Consider the following 18,712-nt stretch of genomic DNA (forward strand, 5'->3'; position numbering starts at 1 on the left):
CTAATCATCTCGTGCGTCTCGAGGAACCGAGGCGTTTTTAAGACGCTCTGGACCTTTTCCCCTGACCGGGGTCCTCCGGGCCGACTTTACTTCAATACCCTCGCTCATCTCCGGCTTCTCATTACAGCTCCTCGGACGTCGGTGGCCTCCGTGGCGGCAACAAGCATTTCACCCCGTTGACGGGGGGGCGACTCCGTTCCGCAGCTCGGCACGAGCTCCTCTGACCCACCACCCGGTGCCTTCCCGACTCACTTCCGCCCGCCCCGCAAGCGGACGGCGCGACGGGCTGGGGCTCCGTCGACTCCCCAGTTCCGGCCCGAGGCGGGCGCGCCGTGATGACGACATCAGGCCGGCGGCGGCGGCGGCGGCGGCGGCGGCTCGGAAACGGGAAGGGCTTCCGGAGCCGCCGGCCCGACCGCTGAGAGCTGCTGTCATGGCGGCCGCTCTCTGGAGCTGCTTCTCCGTCTTGCTCCTCCTGTTCCCAGGGGAGGTCCAGAGTTCCGAGGGGCCCGGAACTCCTGCCGAGGGATTGGGAGGAAGCGGGGCCGGGGCCGGAGACCGCTTCAAGATTGAGGGGCGTGCGGTGGTTCCCGGGGTGAAGCCCCAGGACTGGATCTCGGCGGCCCGAGTCCTCGTCGATGGCGAAGAGCACGTCGGCTTCCTGAAGTGAGCCTCCCGAGGGCGGCGGGAAGGCGGTTGGCATGGAAGCCGGAGGGCGACCCCCGCGAGGAGAGCCAGGTGTCAGGAGCGGACGAGGTCGCTGTCGCGGGTGGGGCGGGCGCCGCTAGCGGTTTCTGCCCGCTGACCTGGGGACGGGACGGCGCCCCCTCCCGCCGCCTCCCCCGGGCAGGAGGGCGGCGGGTGCTCGCCCGCGGGCCCGCGGGGGCGTTATTTTAAACCACCTCGGGGGTCCTTCCGGGGAGCGGCTGCTCCTGGGCGAGCGGACAGGTGGACCGCCTCGTTGCATCTTTCCCTGTCTGTTCCATCTCGTTTCCTAGGCTGGCCAACTATTTTTACATTCAGTTGAATCTTTGGGTAGCGTGTGTTGTGTATAGAGATGCTAAACAAGTGGGAATGCTCAAAACCCAAGGGGCCCCCAGTGATGACATCGACTGGGAAGCCAGTGCTGCTTCTAAAATTAATGGGCCCTGAAGTCCCTAATGAAAGCACCGTGCTTTTTTTTTTTTTTGGCTGAGGGTGGGATTGTTCTTTTTCACGCCCGAATTCATTGAGGGATTTACCACATCACGCTTGGCATGTCTGCGAGCCTGGGTTGCGCTACCATGCGCACCGTGCGTGTCCTTTTCAGCCGTTATTAGAAATGAAGTGTTGGCTATTTTAAAAAGATGGGATGCCTTGATTAGCATTCACGGTTTGCAGCGGTCTGCTTCTCAGACGTTGAGGCACAAGTTGGAAGCTTCCATTCCCTCCATTGCTGCTTGCACAGTGAAACTGAAAGCTGTAAGAATATTTAGGAGAAGGGAGTTTTGCTTGGCTAGGCCTGTCGGAAAACCAGGCAACTTAAACGTGGACATTTCACTCGATCTGCTGCTCTGCTGCAAATTTGTTGAGGGCAACCAGAGGCCCTTCAATGAGAATCTCAATTTTGATTAATGAATAATGACAAGTTTACAACCTTTATGTTAATTGTGTCTGTCATTAATGATCTAGCATTAGGGCAATTTTTAGGTTAATCTCTAATTAATGGCTCTTTAATAATAGAGCCCTTTTTATGTTTTGGGAAATGAGCTTTAGTTGTTAGTTTGGCCTCTTGTGTAATACACAATTCTCTTAAAAAATTATTGTTTTCAATTTAAAAGAAGTATGTAATAGTATGTGGGGCTTCAAAGAGTTTATGGAGAAAAAAATGAAAATATAGTGGAATTTTTCTGTGACTTTTTTGATGCCCTCTTATGTTTCTTTAGAGTCCCTTGGTGGTGCAAATGGTTAATGTGCTTAACTGATAACTGAAAGGTTGGAGGTCTGAGCCCACCCAGAGGTGTCTCAGAAGAAAGGCCTGGTGATCTATTTCTGAAAAATCAGCCATTGAAAATCATATAATGCACAGTTCTCTGACACACGAGTTGGAATTGACAGAAACTAGTGGTAGTGTGTTCATTGAAGAAATTGTAAACAAGAACACAGATAACAATCTTTACTGTCATGCCTATTTTTGTCTTTTAAAATCGTATGTACATGAATTTTAGGCATTGTAAATTACTTTTTTATTATATATAACTGCATTTTATGCATTATATATTACTGTGTATACAGTATATAAAAACCAAATTCACTGCAGTCGAGTTGATTCTGACTCTTGGTGACCATGTAGGCAGGGTAGAACTGTCCCTGTGGGTTTCTGAGACTGTAACTGTTTATGGGGGTAGAAAGTCCCATCTTCCTCCCGTGGAGCTGCTGCTGGTTTTGAATGTGGATCTTGTGGATCACAGCCCACCACATAACCGCTACGCCACCAGGGCTCCTTCTGCATGATCTATTACCATGTAAAATTGTATGGACATACATTTTTGTGCATTCTATAGGAGTATGCACCTTTGTCACTTCATATTTTGTGAACCGTTTCTGAGACTATCCCATGTTCTTTTTGCATGAAGGAAGATTGATTTAAAATCGGGTGTTTATGGCGGCAGTCTTGTTGGGAAAGGCAGAGGGGGTTTGTTTTTTACTTTCTCCTCCTGCAGCTGGTTTGGAATAAATAACACACTTTTTACTTCTGTTTATTGGAGGTGACTTGGGAAATTGGCTAATGGATGAGTTGCAGCTAAGGTCTCCCCGTACCGTTTATTGTGATCACCACTGTGTACATGAAGCATCAATGTCCTCACTGGCCTTCTGTTGCTGGAAACATTTAGGCTGTTTTTGTTGTTGTGTGCTGTCAAGGCTATTCTGACTCATAGTGACCCTGTATGACTGATAAGTAGATTAATTGAACCGCCTGATAAGTAGTTTTCAGGCTTAAAAAAAACCCAAACTAATATAATGAACTAACTTTTTGGTGAGCTTTTTATTATACAGAATTTCAGAAATACACTAAACAAAATAGCAGCGAACCTTTAGGCACCAATGACAATATTCTGTTTTGTTTTTTGTCTGAGCTTCCCCTCTTTGTGTGTGATATTTAAATATCACCCTAAGCATCATATAATTTCACTGATACTGTGGCTGGGTGCTGGGCTGCTAACCACAAAGCCACCATGAGAGGACGAGGAGGCTCTTTGCCCTTGTGAAGAGAGGCACAGACGGAGACGCCCTGCACAGGCTCACTACGAGTGGGAACCGACATGACAGCCGTGCATTGGGGTTTTGGCTTCTAACAGATAAGGGCTCCAAAAAATAACCACAGTACCATTATCAAGCCAACAAAATAAATAAGACTATCATCTAACACCCAGTCCATTGTCATGTTTCCACATTTATCTCAAAGCTTTTATATAGGTTTTTATTATGAACTTCATGAATCTATCGTAAAATATTTATCTTGGAATGAAAAATGCATTTACTTTTTTTTTTAAGGTATTTTTTCTGCTATTCTTGGTATTACATAATCATCAGTTTGATTATGTTCCTTTCTGGACCTAGAAACGTGTTTTGAAATTGCTTCAGTTAGAGCCCTGGAAAGAAGCAGATGGCATCCTTGAGTTGGAAGAATTCCGAGGAGTTTAATAAAAGGACCACACAGGATAGTCAGGGTGTGGGGCAGCCAGATTGTATACAGGACGGGAAGCTCACAGCCTCAGGATTATTATCACCTCTAAGCCTGGATCAACCCAGGAATAAGTGAACCTAATTTTTGTATTTCAGTCGTTTTTGTTTGAAGTCATCTAGAACTCCTTTTCCTCTTTTCAGTAAATATTGTGGAGGTAATTAGTATCAATTACACCTTTCACTGTGGAAGAACTTAATGATTTAAGTAATATTTTAATATTAAACTGAGAATTATTTAATAACGTTGAGTCTTTTTAAAACAAACTTCATAAAAAAACAACAAACTTCATTTTCCCTTAGAATATAGTAGTTTCTCAGTTTCAAAACAAATTAATTTGATCTGTTAATATTTTCAAATGAAGGGAAGAAATGAAAAACTTAGAATAAAATGAAATTACTAGCTCTCACTGGCTTAAAAGGTTTTGAAGAGTTAAGAAAGGGAAAAGTGGACAGTTTAAAAATTATGTGAACATTTTAAACTTCTATGTGTATAAAAAGAAGTAACCAAGGTAGATGGGAATTATTGTAGCAAGCAAAACAAGATATTCAGCAAAAATGAAACCCACCTGGTTTATCCAATTCCTACACTGGGACTTCATAAAATTTGTGGAAAGTTTGCATTATATTTCAGTTCCGCTTTTCCATGAACTTTTGGAAGCCCCCCCTCGTAGTGACCCTGCAAGACAAAGAAGAGCTATTTTGTAGGATTTCTATGACTGTAAATCTTCATGGGAGCAGATAGCCTCATCATTCTCCGTTGGAGGAGCTGGTAGACTTGAACCATTGATCTTGTGGTTAGCAGCACAGTGCTTGACCCACTGTGTCACTCGGGCTTCTTGTTCTCTGTGGTTGCTGCAAGCCGAGCACTCACTCACTAGGGATTTTTAAAAGGTAATTTTCAATGATAAAAAATGGGGGGAATCAGTAAATTGGAAATGTACCTATTAATTGACGTAATAGAAACTCTTTTTTAATGTGATAATAATGCATATTGCTAGTTTTCCTTCATAGGGAGTGAGGACATGTTTCAAAATACAAACCACACCCTTGTCACCTGCCTTCTCCTGCAGAAGGACCAGGAATACTTTGTGTGTAAGGGTTCTCTGCTGCTCTGGACAGACTTATTTATGTTAAATATGGAAGATAAAGTGTGAGGCAGTTTTTTCTAGTTTCATTTACTGTTATTTTTTAATGGAGTTGAGTTGGAAATTAACAAAAGTGTGATTTAAAACATAAGTAAAGAATCACCTATTGATCAGAAGTGACTAAATAGGGTTTTCATTTTTCCAGGACAGATGGGAGTTTTGTGGTTCATGACATACCTTCTGGATCTTATGTCGTGGAAGTTATATCTCCAGCTTACAGGTTTGACCCCGTCAGAGTGGATATAACTTCAAAAGGAAAAATGAGGTGAGGGTGCTTGATTTAATTTTCACCAAAGGGTAGAAAAGTTTGTCATTTAAACCATAAGTTCAGGTTTCAAGGTTCACAGAGTATCTCAGGACAGTAGTTGGGGAGTCCTCTAGTCTCAAGCAGTTCAGTAAATCTGTTTGGTTTTTTTGAAAGAAATTTGAGGATCTGTTTCATATTTTTCTCCTATCCTGTGAGGGTCATGTATGGTGACCTTAATCAGAACTCTTGCCGGTGGTCTGATATTGCGTTAGAAGAGACTGATTTGTGTAGATGGTTAGTCCTGTTGACTAGTTTCTTCTTTGAGTGTTTGCTTTCTCCCTTTCTCTTGCTTTGGACTAGTAGCGACCAGTAGATGTATCTTGGATACTGACACTCTTAGGACCCAGATAGTATTCAACAAACTAGGATGTAGAACAGGGATCCTCAAACTTTTTAAACAGGGGGCCAGTTCACTGTCCCTCAGACCCGTTGGAGGGCCGGACTATAGTTAAAAAATAAACTATGAACAAATTCCTATGCACACTGCACATAGCTTATTTTGAAGTAAAAAAACAAACGGGACAAAAACACCCCATGGGCCTGATTGTAAAACACAAACTTTTTGGTTAAGGTGTCCAATGAGATTAGAATGTAGATAATCTGAAAAAAACAAACAAAAGAAAAGCAAAAAGGATGTCTACAATAAATACAGGCATTGTGATATAAAACTTTAATAATGTATGTTAACCAAGTGAAGAGAATTGACTAAGTGGAATCAGATGATCAGAAAAATAACCACCCAGAATACAACACAGATAAAGAATAGATGGTGAGAATTAGAATCTAAGAGGTGGAGAAAAGGATGAGAGGGTCTAGCCTGTGTCATATAACCCTATAGGAAAAGATGGAGAAATAGGGAAGACATTTTTCGAAATGTAATGTGTGAACATTGCTAAGAGTTTATAAAATTAGTTTCCTGTCTGCAGAAACTGTAGTGTTGTTGATGGCAGAATTGCAAGATTTGAAAACTAGGTGCATCCAATAATACATATCTTGGACCATCAAAAAATCCAACATGTTTTATATGTTTATAATAAAGTGAATTATTGTTAAATATAGTCTCAGTACTTTGCAGCTAAAAGGATTCTAAGAGAATTTTTAATATAACCAGAGAAGTTGAAGGAATTTGCCTAACCTCACAGGCCTAGGTAATGAATTAAAGTTAAAAGACTAGGTCTCTTGATTCCAAGGTAAGGAACTTTTTCTATACCTTGTTGAGTATGGTAGACATTCAGATAAAGTTCATTTGATGGGATTTTCAAGATTGAAAGTTGCTATCTAAATATCTGCAGTAGAGATAATATTTATAAGGCATCTTCAGAGCAGTCAACCCTGGGAGATTAGAAGGGCAGCCAAAGGGAGGCAGGCAGGGCTGGGAAAGGAGGGTGGAGGGAAACAGTGAACACCGGAGTGGGAGGCAGAGCGCTTTTACAGTGTGGGGATTGCAAGCAGTGCCACAAAATAACGTGTGTAATTATCGGATGGAAAACCAATTTGCTCTGTAAACTTATCTGAATCTCGCTCTCTCTCTCTGATACCATTAAAAAATTTCCATTTTAATTCCATTTTGTTGTGAACTTTTCGAAGTCCCCTAGTATGCGCGCGCGTGTGTATTTTGCATCTCTAATATTTTAATAATTTAAAAATTAAATGATACTTTTTCATGTTGCTTTACTAGAGCAAGATATGTGAATTACATCAAAACCTCAGAAGTGGTCAGACTACCCTATCCTCTCCAAATGAAATCTTCAGGTCCACCTTCTTACTTTATTAAAAGGGAATCATGGGGCTGGACAGACTTTCTGATGAACCCAATGGTATGTATTAGACTAAAATGAAACCTCTTTACTAATGCCTAATTGTTTCCAGGCAACTGGAGATTCCTACTCCCTATGAGATGAAACTGCGCTCCGGTGGTTGGTGAGAGGGTCTTTGTGTACAGTTTACGGAGAGGTAGAAAGTCATCGTGACTGGGGGTTTTATACTGGGAGTTGCATGTAGATTTGGCACTGAAGAAGTCTGATGTCACTTCTGTAACCAGCCCACATTGGTAACACAAGGAAGAGTCTCCCTTTTTAGCATGTGCAGTGAATCGAGAAGTTATTTTGTGGTAATTTTACTATAGTGAAACCTCCGTTGTCTAACTCCATTCCAAATTTGTGTGTGAACTTCAAAACATTTGAAAGCTGAGCATGTTTTTCCCATACGATATAATAGAAAACCAGATAATTGGTTCTGAGGCCTGAAAAATACACTTATAAATTCATTTTTCCAGGACTGTGCATCACGATGGAAGCTTTTAGCCGTCTCACATTTCACTGCCTCTGCTAGCACCGTGGAGGAGTTTCTGATTTATCAAAGTTAACAGTCACTATTCACCCTCTTCAGTGGTATGAGCTCTTTGTGTCGTGGGTTAACGGTGTCATACCTTTTGCTACATTAGCTGCTTTAATCACATTCCCACCCACCCCAAAATGTTGATAATGCCTACTTAGCAATGTGGTATTCACCTGCTCAATCAGACAAGCGGCCACCTGATTCAAACTTGGCAACGATTTCTTTCTTTAACATGGTTCTCACAATATTCCTCTTAGCCTTACTGCTGGGATCACTGACTTTCTTTGGAGCCATGGTTAAGATATTTTATGCAAATAAAGCGCCCTCACAGAAGCACCGTGATGGGCATTTCCAGGCACTGACGTAAACCCTTTGTGCTGTCTGAACATGAGCAGTGCTAGACTGAAGCATCCCCCTTTGTGTCTGGCGAGTCCCAATACAGGTTTTTTCAAGTCAGATTTTCCTGAGGAATATCGAGGAAAGTTGTGAACAGATTTTTTCGACTTTGCTGTTTGAGAAGTGGAACGTTTGATCTCGGAGCCATTCCCCAACTGAGCTATCACTGTGCTTGGCATCATCATCGAAACTGCTATATTAACCACTAAAAAGAAAATACGGAAAAAATATCCTTTTAGAAAGAAATTGCCTCCTTTTCTTTTGGGGGTGTGCGCTATTTTTGAAAGGCAGCTTGTTGTCTTACAGTGGCGGCAACAGTGGGCTCGAGCATCGGCGCAGGGCCAAACAGTGCTTCGTTGTGTTCTGCACAGTCGCCAACAACAAGTTATTACTGTCTTGGGAATCTCTAAGATTTCCTTATTCCTTGCCGGTAGTTACTTAGATCGGAATCAGGAATTTTTGTGTATCAGTTGACTGTACATCTTCTAGAGAGGAATAAATTAGAATCTGCTATAAAATAAAGAAGCAAGAGGGTAGATTTGACTGGAGAAATGAACAGTGACACGCTGAAGCTTATTGGGAAATAGCTTTCATGCTCTTGCCTCTGAAATCCCACAGAAGTATTTCAGCATCAAGAGGATTCTAGGTCATCTTTGAAAACTGATCTGCTGAAGTTGTTGCCTGCTATTGTGTAGGCTCCGAGGATGTGCACGAGAGGAAAGCCACCTCTTGTATACTTCTTAGGACATCTGGATAGGAATCCTACCTGTAGCAGTTTCTCTGTAACTTGGGCACAGTCTCTTTGTTCCTCTGTTTCCTCATCTATAGAGGTATATTATGTATCTCAGGATAGTTGAGGGTATGAAATGGGTTAATGCATGGTGTACAGACAGGGCTTTTCACAGCTTAAACATGATAAAAATATCTCACACATATTTATGTCCATACATAAAGATCAGAAGAATGCAGAAGATAAAAAATTGGGCTTTAATATGAGAGCAGAAAGAAAACCAACTATATGTGGCCCAGAAGCTTCTGGAAGTTTCTACACAATGTCAAGGATCTAAAACTGTTGTTGTGCAGCGCATCTTGCTATGTTGGGATTGCTTACACTGTTTTCTCCAAGAACCACACACTCATCTGGAAAGAGCAGCCCAGCCAGTCATCGGGACCACCAATCCCAAGCCAGCCTGCAGATTGAAGACAGCATGCAGTTAGCTCTGTTTGCCAACCAAATATTTGTGTTAAATATAACTGCTCAACCAACCTAACTCATTGCCATCAAGCATATTCCAACCCATGACACCTCTATAAGGAAGCAGAGTTGCCCGGCAGGTTTTCCCAGGTGTCACAGACTGTCACGTCTTTCTCCTGTGGAGCACGATGAGTTGGAACACTGACTTCACTTAGCAGCTGAATGCTCTAATGTCACCAGGGCGCCTTGAATTAAAACTGCAAACTGCATGGTGATCAGTGGTGCCAGTATGAAGGACGGTGTTTATATAAGAGTCCAGACACGAGTAGAAAGGCTCTTAAACTCTTGGACAAGCACATGTTGAGCACCTTGTTATCAACAGAGCTGATTTAGGAGGATTGACTTGGTTGCTGCGAGTTTTATTCTCTGTACAACATTTGAGTCTTTAACTTCACCATTGGTTGTTAAGTGCAGTTTTTATTCTGACTGCTAAGTGGGGGAACATTTTCTGAATTGATTTTTCTTGCACAGGTTTTGATGATGGTTCTCCCATTATTGATATTTGTGCTTCTCCCCAAAGTGGTCAACACAAGTGATCCTGAAATGAGACGGGTAAGATGATTTTCTGCCAGTACAATATTTGAACCATATCCTGATACCTGGGCCTAGGTTGTGACTAGATGACTTTTCAGTTTTATCCTAATTCCCAAGCCAAAATGACCTAGAGATTGTATGAATACCTTACAGTGTTCTTGGCCTTTCCATTGGGCCAAGGAATTTAGTTGAGTCTACCTGAGTCTTTTCATATAGCTAAGACATTCAATCTAGTCCTAGTTTCTTTGTGGGTTACCTATTAAATAGTTGAAATGCATAATAATCTTGGTATGCCTAATCCAAATATTTATAAAATGATAGATCCTGTAATCTGTTTTTACATAACTCTTGAGGGAACACATTCAGTTTTATGTGGTCAGTCACTTAAAAGAAATTCAGACCGATCAAAGGGAGAAAAAGAGAACATTGGTTTTATAAGGGGAGAGAAGTTGCTAGGCACATGCTTCCAATTAAGTGCCACCATTCTGTCTCCGGTAAATATGGCTTCCATATAAGATCTCTGTGGGGTTTTGAAAAACCATTGTTCATTCTTCCATTCAACACCCATCAACAATGATCTTCTGAGTCCCAGGTTCTTCCTTTGTATTTACTATGTTGATATGTTAACATCTTAGCCACTCAATAAGCATTTATTAATCAAGTTGTAGGTTCTGGATTCTGGGGATACAAGAATAAATTAAATGACATCCTTGTCATTAACAAGCCCATAGTCCAGTTTCATGTAAGAAAAGAATAGACTTATAAAACACACTGTTTGCCGCCAGGGTATTTTCTTCTTTTTTTAAAATGGGAAAATACACATCATTCTCCACTATTAGCCAGTCGGTTCTGATTCATAGTGATCCTGTATGGGACTTCCAAGGGTATTAAAAAAGATTTTTTTTAAAGATATACTCAAACCCAAATTTATGTATAAAACAAACCAAATTCACTGGAAAGGAGTTGCTTCCAACTCACAGTGACCCTTCGGGACAGGGTAGAACTGCTCATAAGGGTTTCTGAGACCATAACTTTTTTTTTTTAGATCATTTTATTGGGGGCTCTTACAACTCTTGTTACAATCCATACATCAGTTGTATCCAACATATTGGTACATATAGACCATCGTTCTTTTCTAGACATTTACTTTCCATTGAACCCTTGGGATCAGCTCATCCCCCCCACCCCCCCAATCCACTCCCCACCCCACACCCCGCCGCCGCTTCCAACCCTCATGGCCCCTTGATAGATCATAGATTGTTAATTATTTTCAAATCTCACACCAACCTCTGTATCCCTTCCCCTCTGGTTTCTGTTGTTCTTTCCCCTGGATGGGGGTGTGTGGTTATGTGCCATTCACTGCGATCGGTACTCACCCCCCCCCACCACTTCCCCCAACCCTTTTGGTATCACTATTCTGGGTTCCATGTGTCGTGAGTTTTAACTCTTGCCTATGCCTATGTACATGCTCCCGTCTGGTCCAGAGTGGGAAGCGGCACTGGGGTCATGATAGTGGGGGGTGAGGAGGCCTCAAGGGATCAGAGGTATATTGTGTGATCCATCGGTGCTCTACTACAAACTGATTGACTCATCCTCTCCCTGCGACCCCTCTGTGGGGAGATGTTCCATTGGCCACAGATGGGCTTTGGGTCTCTGCTCCAATCCCAGCCCCTCCATTCTCACCAGTGCATTTGTTTGTTTGTTTATTGTTTGTTGTGAATCTTCTGATGCCTGTTGCCCGGTCTTGATGACACCTCATGATCGCACCAGCTGGTGTGCTTCTTCCGTGTGGGCTTGTTACTTCACTCTTGGATGGCCGCTTGTTTAACTTCCAGCCTTTAAGACCCCAGACACTGTATCTTTTAATAGCCGGGCACTATCCTCTGTCTTCACCACATCTGCTTATGCACCCATTTTGTCTTCAGCGATCATGGTCTGTGTGTGGGGGGTGAGCATCACATAATGCCAGTTTGTTAGAACAGTGTTCTTGTATTGAGGGAAGGTATGAGCCGAGGCCCAAGGCCCGTCTGAGCCTCAGTGTATTGCCTTATAAATATATGCACATAGGTCAATACCTTTATTTTATGAATTAATGTATTTACGTAAGTGCACACCTCTGTTCATCTCCCTGTCTATACCCTTGCTTCCTAGAGCTTTCCTCTGTTTCCTTTTGCCTCCTCCTGCTCTGCCTTCATTTTCCCCTTCTTCCACCTCTTAGTGCTTCCTCTCCACTAGCTTGGTGTTGCTCAAATAGTCACAGGATCTCTACCCTCTCCTAGCTGTTGGTTTCGACTCCCTAGTTGTTCCCTACACCCTACTCCCCGCCTCCTCCTTCCCCCTAGACCTTCTGGGGCCATTGACCCCATTACCTTCTCCCCGAGCTTCCCTCCCATGTCTGTCCCATATAAGTAGGCAAACCAGCAATGTCCTATTCCAAACAATAAGAAAACATACGGTTGAGTAAAAGGAGAGAAGAAAAAAAAAATCCTACATAGACCCAGGTCTGTTTGCTGACCCCCATGAGTCCCTCCCCCTTGGTCCTGGGGGAGATCTGGGAGCTGCCCCTCCTAGCCCGCAGTCCATTCTTGGGGCTCTTCAGGAGCTCTGTGGATTGACTCTACTCCAATTGCTGATCTGTTAGGCCCCATTCCCGCACTGTTTCCCCACTCTGTGTCCCTATTATTGTCCCCTGTCACCGTATGCTCCAGTTAGGGGACAGCATGTCTTGAGTTGTTGGCAGTCCCACAGTCCTCTCTGTGCCCCAGCAGCCCCATGCAGGGACCTCATCCCCCGGGCTTGGTGTGCCCATATGGAGTCTAGGCCGACTGCCCCTTTCTCTTTTTCCTTCTTGGTTTGCTTCTGTCTGGCCATGGTAAGTCAGTTTCTGTCCCCCACCTGAAGGTCTAGTATTGTTCTCTGCAGCACACACTTCCAGGGTGGGGGTCAGGCTAGCTCTGGTTAGGGCCGGCCCTGTAGTTCAGTCTTTTCCTCTGTGGGTTACGTTGCCCTCCTGGTTTGGCATACCATGGTGGGATCTGTATGCACGCTCCAATTCTGTGGAGACACAACCAGTACTCTTCCTTGAGTGGGTTAGTGCCCTGTTCCCTCCATGTCATCACCTCAGTTTCTTCCCACCCCCATTCTCCGTCTTCCTTCCCCCTTTCCCCATCAGTATGTTGGATTCACATGTACCTCCCTGGGTTTGGTCTGACCTCCACCCGACTGCCTGTGCCTCCACGGGTATAAATTTTTATGGAAGCAGATTGCTTAATTTCTCTCCCGTGGAGTGGCTGGTGGGTTTGAACCATAGACCTTGTGTTTTGCAATCCACTGCTTTCCTGACAGCTCCACCAAGGCTCTTTAATGGGAACGTAGATTATTTCAAAACCCAACTCACTGCTATCCAGCCAATGCTGACTCATAACGACCCCTCTGTGGGTTTCCAAGGCTCTTTAACTGATTACAGGGCTTGAAAGCCCACTCTTTCTCCTACAGAGTTGCTGGTGTTTTTGAACTGTTTGTCCAACTTATAAGTACTACGCCACCAGGTCTCCTGGAGAGAGAAAGAGAGAGAGTAAATACAGCAAACAGTAGATGTTTGATAAGGTAGTAGGTTATTTAGTTCTATAGAAGGTAAGGTGTCTTTTCCAAGCTGGAATAATGAAGAAACCTTCATGTAGAGAAAATCTTTCTTTGCAGAGAAAAAACTTTATGATGTTTCAAAATGCTTTATTGCTCAATGTTGGCATTTTTGCTTCAGGGTTGGTCAGAAAATATCTTATACAATCAATATTACGGAGTGAAATCACTTTAACTTTCGGTGACAGCAATAGAAGGAAACATCAGAAGTTACATTGGATTAAACGTACATTCTTTATAAAATGCATTGACTTAGAAAAGACCAACCTGGTGTCATCAAGTTCCTTGTAACTCATAACGATCCTATAGGACAGAGTGGAACTGTCCCTTAGGGTTTTCAAGACTGAATCTTTAGGGGAACAGAAAGCTTCAGCTTTCTTCCATGGAGTGGCTAGTGCATTTGAACAACCAACCTGTGGTTAGTAGGTCAACACTTAACCCAGTGCACCACCAGGCTACTTTTGACATTGTAAGCACTAGAAAAAGTTGTTGATTTAATGAACCATATTAAAAAATACAGTAGTTGATACTTGTTAGCCATATACATTTAACTCTTGACATGTAGGGCATACTGACACATTTATATTTAGAGTGCCCCTTTCCTACCTTGTTTCCTCAAGAAAACATTTGTGTAAATCCTACCTTTGCAGAGAAAACACAAGCCAATACCCTAATATTGTTCAGTTTAAAACTATAGCTAGGGGAACCTATCGCAACGATCGACACATAACCATACACGCCCCCCTTCCAGGGGGGTGAACATCAGAAACCGTGAAAGAAGTGAGACAATGGTTGGTGTAAGATACGAAAATAATAATAATTTATAATTTATTAAGGGGGAGGAGGGAGGAAAGAAAGAGGAGCTGATACCAAGGGCTCAGCAGAAAGTAAATGTCTAGAAAATGATGAAGGCAACATATGTGCAAATATGCCTGACACAACTGATGTATGGATTGTTATAAGAGCTGTAAGAGCCCCCGATAAAAGTATCTTTTATTTTTTTAAAAATAGCTGATATATTTTGTTTTCTTTCTTTCTTTTTCCCCCCCCCCAAATGTGTGCCTTTATTATACACAGCACAGCATGAGGGGATCAAGCAAAGGATGAGAACACCGGGGCACTCAATTTTGTTTTCTTTCATAGCTGAACTACTATTAATTTTTAGTTCACTTTTGAAAAGATGACATCAATTTTAAGTGAAACAAACAACACATTAATATAGTGGAAGCCGAACAACACTTTACATTTTGTTGGCTCAGTAAGGTGAAGGTGCGTAATCAAAAATGCCAGATCTTTATCCTCTCCTGCCAGTGACTTGTAACACATACTGCTTGCTTTTGATGATGTAGCTGAGGTCACTCGAGCACACTGTGTCCCTGAAATTAGGGCACAACTCTTGGAACAAAGACTGTTAACGTCCAAACTTTTTTGATACCTTGATATATAAGACTGATCTTCTGGTGGTTGTATGTAGCTAAAGAAAACATGACCTTCAAACAAGCACCACAGTTAAAGCCATGAAAGACTGTAATAATAATAATAAAATAATAATAAGATGTTAGGACTACGCGAAGATATATGCCTTATCGAGAAAATGCTCTTTATAAAATCATAAGCTGATTCAAAGCCCACACAACATTTACTGGACACATACGATGGACCAAAATGTTTAGTGATCCAAGGAAGTATAGAATAAGGTAATGATGAGGGCAATGAATGTACAAATTCGTTTTACACAATTGCTGTATGTATGGATTGTGATAAGAGTTGTATGAGCCCTTAATAAAATGATTTAAAATACATATATAAGGTTACTACAGATTACAAGGATCTACATATAACCTCTTCCCTGGGGACAGACAGCAGAGAAGTGGGTGAAGGGGGACGTCAGACAATGTAAGATATGACAAAATAATAATTTATAAATTATTAAGGGTTCATGGGGGAGGGGAGAGCAGAGAGGGAGGGAAAAAATGAGCTGATACCAGGGGCTCAAGCAGAAAGCAAATGTTTTGAGAATGATGAGGGAAACAAATGTACAAAAGTGCTTGACACAATGGATGTATGTGTGGATTGTGATTAAGAGTTGTATGAGCCCCAATAAAATGATTTAATAAAAAAAAGTAAGGTTACTAATGCTATGTGGTTAAAATAGTGTTTGGTTTGACGTTCATCATTGCTCCTTCCTCCAGTCGAGGGAGTGCTCGAGGTTAAAATGATCTGCAGGGTCCTGGTGCTTTTCCTTTCAGTGCGTTTTGTTTCCCTGTAGGAGATGGAGCAGTCAATGAATATGCTGAATTCCAACCACGAATTGCCTGATGTTTCTGAATTCATGACAAGGCTCTTCTCTTCAAAGTCATCTGGCAAGTCTAGCAGTGGCAGCAGTAAAGCAGGCAAAAGTGGAGCTGGCAAAAGGAGGTAGTCGGGCCGTCCAGAGCTGGCGTTTGCACAAACCCGGCAACTTTGGGTGGCGTCCAAGTTGAGGGGAAACCGTGTGAAGCAACTGCTGTAAACTTGACTCAGCCTGAAAGTTGATCTCCTGAAACTGTGTGTGTGATAACTTTTGGAGCGCACGTTTTGTACTAGGCACACAAGAAAATCCAGCTTTCAGCCTGTGTCTGTAGAGGTCAATATGGATGTCACTGAATTAATTACAGTGTCTATAGGAAATGACATTAATAAATTATATGAAGTACTATATGTATATTAAAGTGAAGTCTTAATCCAGAGCAAAAATGACCTTGTCCTTCCCCTCTCATGCTTTTGCGTCTCTTTCCTTCTTCCCCTCGTAGTTAGTTGCCTTCAGTCCTTCGTTAACTGAGGCTTGAATTGACCTTTCCTGTTTAAAACGAATTGGTTTAATGAAAACAGTTGTTATTCATAGAGCAGCGTTCACCATAGATTTTTTTGGTCGCCAGATCCTTCAAAATCCTTAGCTCTGCACTTTCATTTAACATTTCCTAATATTTGAGGTAGAATCACATGTTCTTAATGTAGTTTTAATTTTTATTCAGTAAGCTTGAGATAAATCACAATACATGCTGTCAATCTTTATCATTCTAGTTTTCATGTATGGCACCCATTTTACAAATGATTGAGTATCATCTATGTCTTGAGTTCCAAGGTGGGATATAAAGATGAATACTATCCAGGACCTGCCCTCAGTGGAGCTTACCATCTAGGGAGCAAAATAATAACCGGAAGTGGGTGGCCCGAAGGGAGAAGTGCAGAGGAGTGGGGCTGGGAATGGAAAGCCGACCTCTCGTTGGGAGTATTGGCAGTATAGTGCAAGTAGCCTTGAAATGTCCTTGCGTTTGCATCATTGATTCCCAGTGTTGTTGGCATACAAATGACTACTTTTCAGTCAAGGGTATCTCAAAAGTGTTTAATAGGGTCCAAAAAAAATTATGCTTTTTCCTTTCGGGTTGTTTTAATTAAAGAGTAATTCCAGCATGGCCTGAAAACAGGCCACTGTGTTACTGCTAGTCAGTGGCTCCTGTCCTCTTAGATATTAGCGGATTTCTCCATTACTTTCCTCAGGTCATTAAACCAGAAAACAAGCAACACACACACAAGCTACCACCACCAACAAAAAAAGTTGTGTCTAAACTTTGTTCTCCCATTTGTATTAGATGAAATTATTTATTTTGAAATTAGGCAAAACACATGTTCTTTTAAAGAAATGAGTTCTGATGTAGGGTGATTTATTAACTATAACTATCATATATACTAATGTTAGCAAACTGGTAAAGATGGGTAAGCTGATAGGATTTTTTTTAATTGCTTTATTGGGGGCTCGAGCAACTCTTGTCACAATCCATACATCCATCCATTGTGTCAAGCACATTTGTCATTTGTACATTTGTTGCCATCATCATTCTCAAAACTTTTTTTCTACTTGAGCCCTTGGTATCAGATCCTTATTTTTTCCCCTCCCTCCCTTTCCCACCCTCCTTCCCTCATGAATCCTTGATAATTTATAAATTATTATTATTTTGTCATGTCTTACACTGTCCGATGTCTCCCTTCACCCACTTTTCCGTTGTCTGTCCCCCAGGGGAGTGGGTTCTATGTAGATCATGATGCTCGGTTCCCCTTTTCCCCCTATCTTCTCCTTACCCTGCTGGTATCTCTGCTCTCATTATTGGTCCTGAGGGTTTATCTGTTCTGGGTTCCATGTGTTTCCAGCTCTGATCTGTACCAGTGTACATGCTCTGGTCTAGCTGGATTTGTAAGGTAGAATTGGGATCATGATAGTGGTGGGGGAAGGAACATTAAAAAACTAGAGGAATGGTGCTGTACTGCACCTAACTGGCTCATCTTCTCCCTGCGACCCTTCAGTAAGGGGATGTCCAGTTGCCTGCAGATGAGCTTTGGGTCTCTACTCCGTATTCCCCCCTCATTCATAGTGATAAATGATATTTTGTTCTTAGATGTCTGATACCTGATCCTATTGACGCCTGTGATCACAGATGCTGGTGTGCTTCTTCCATGTGGGCTTTGTTGTTTCTGAGGTAGATGGCTGCTTGTTTATCTTCAAGCCTTTAAGACCCCAGACGCAGTATCTTTTGATAGCCAGGCACCATCACTTTTCTTCACCACATTTGCTTATGTACCCCCTTCGTCTTCAGCGATCTTGTTGGGAAGGTGAGCATCATGGAATGCCAGTTTAATAGAACAAGTGTTCTTGCATTGAGGGAGTACTTGAGTAGAGGCCCAATGTCCATCTTCTACCTTAGTACTAAACCTATAAATATATGCACATAGATCTATTTCCCCCTCATCATATATACATATATTTACATATGTACATGCCTGTAGTTAGACCTCTATAAATGCCCTTTGCCTCGTAGTTCTTTCCTCTATTTCCTTTTACTTTCCTCTTGTCCCACTATCATGTTCAGCCTTCATTTAGGTTTCAGTAATTCCTCTTAGTTACGTTGCCCTTGATCAAGCCCTACCTGGCCTCCTATACCTTCCTTGCCATCGATGTTGGATCACTTGTTCCCTTGTTCCTGGGTTTGTTAATACCCAAGAAGTAGGATTTTTAAAATGGTTTGTTAAGAACAACCAAAATCTTAGAACATTAATTGACTAATATTTGCAATTCAAAGGAGACAATATTGTGAGAGTCATAGTTCTATGTCTAAAAATCATGTTAGGTTTTTTATTAATTTAGATGATTAAATTATAAACATACAATACCTCATCAAGAAATTCAACTGTACTCTAGGAAATTTCCATTTCACATGGTAATTAAGCATATAGTTATTTTCTATGGATTCTAGCATTATCTGGATATAATACATACTACAGAAATGTTATATCAATTGCACATCTTTATGTTCAATTGTATATGAACTTCACCAAGTG

The 18,712-nt window shown here is 42.0% G+C and overlaps 1 protein-coding gene across 2 annotated transcripts; it reads left to right on the forward strand.

The window, feature by feature from the left end:
- Window positions 1-403: 403 nt before the first annotated feature.
- On the forward strand, window positions 404-16,039 carry EMC7 (ER membrane protein complex subunit 7). Of its 2 annotated transcripts, XM_004712674.2 has the most exons (5): window positions 404-666; window positions 5,017-5,136; window positions 6,857-6,995; window positions 9,638-9,718; window positions 15,609-16,039. In XM_004712674.2, exons 1-5 carry the CDS (start codon window positions 434-436, stop codon window positions 15,759-15,761), a joined length of 726 nt encoding a protein of 241 aa, XP_004712731.1. In that variant the 5' UTR covers window positions 404-433; the 3' UTR covers window positions 15,762-16,039. The 2 variants fall into 2 exon arrangements, with proteins under 2 accessions (XP_004712731.1, XP_045144142.1); XM_045288207.1 differs by lacking the exon at window positions 5,017-5,136.
- The last annotated feature ends 2,673 nt before the right edge of the window (window positions 16,040-18,712 follow it).

Source organism: Echinops telfairi, unplaced genomic scaffold, assembly GCF_000313985.2.
Source record: "Echinops telfairi isolate 266 unplaced genomic scaffold, ASM31398v2 ScPeMD7_18;HRSCAF=68, whole genome shotgun sequence".
Classification (NCBI taxonomy): domain Eukaryota; kingdom Metazoa; phylum Chordata; class Mammalia; order Afrosoricida; family Tenrecidae; genus Echinops; species Echinops telfairi.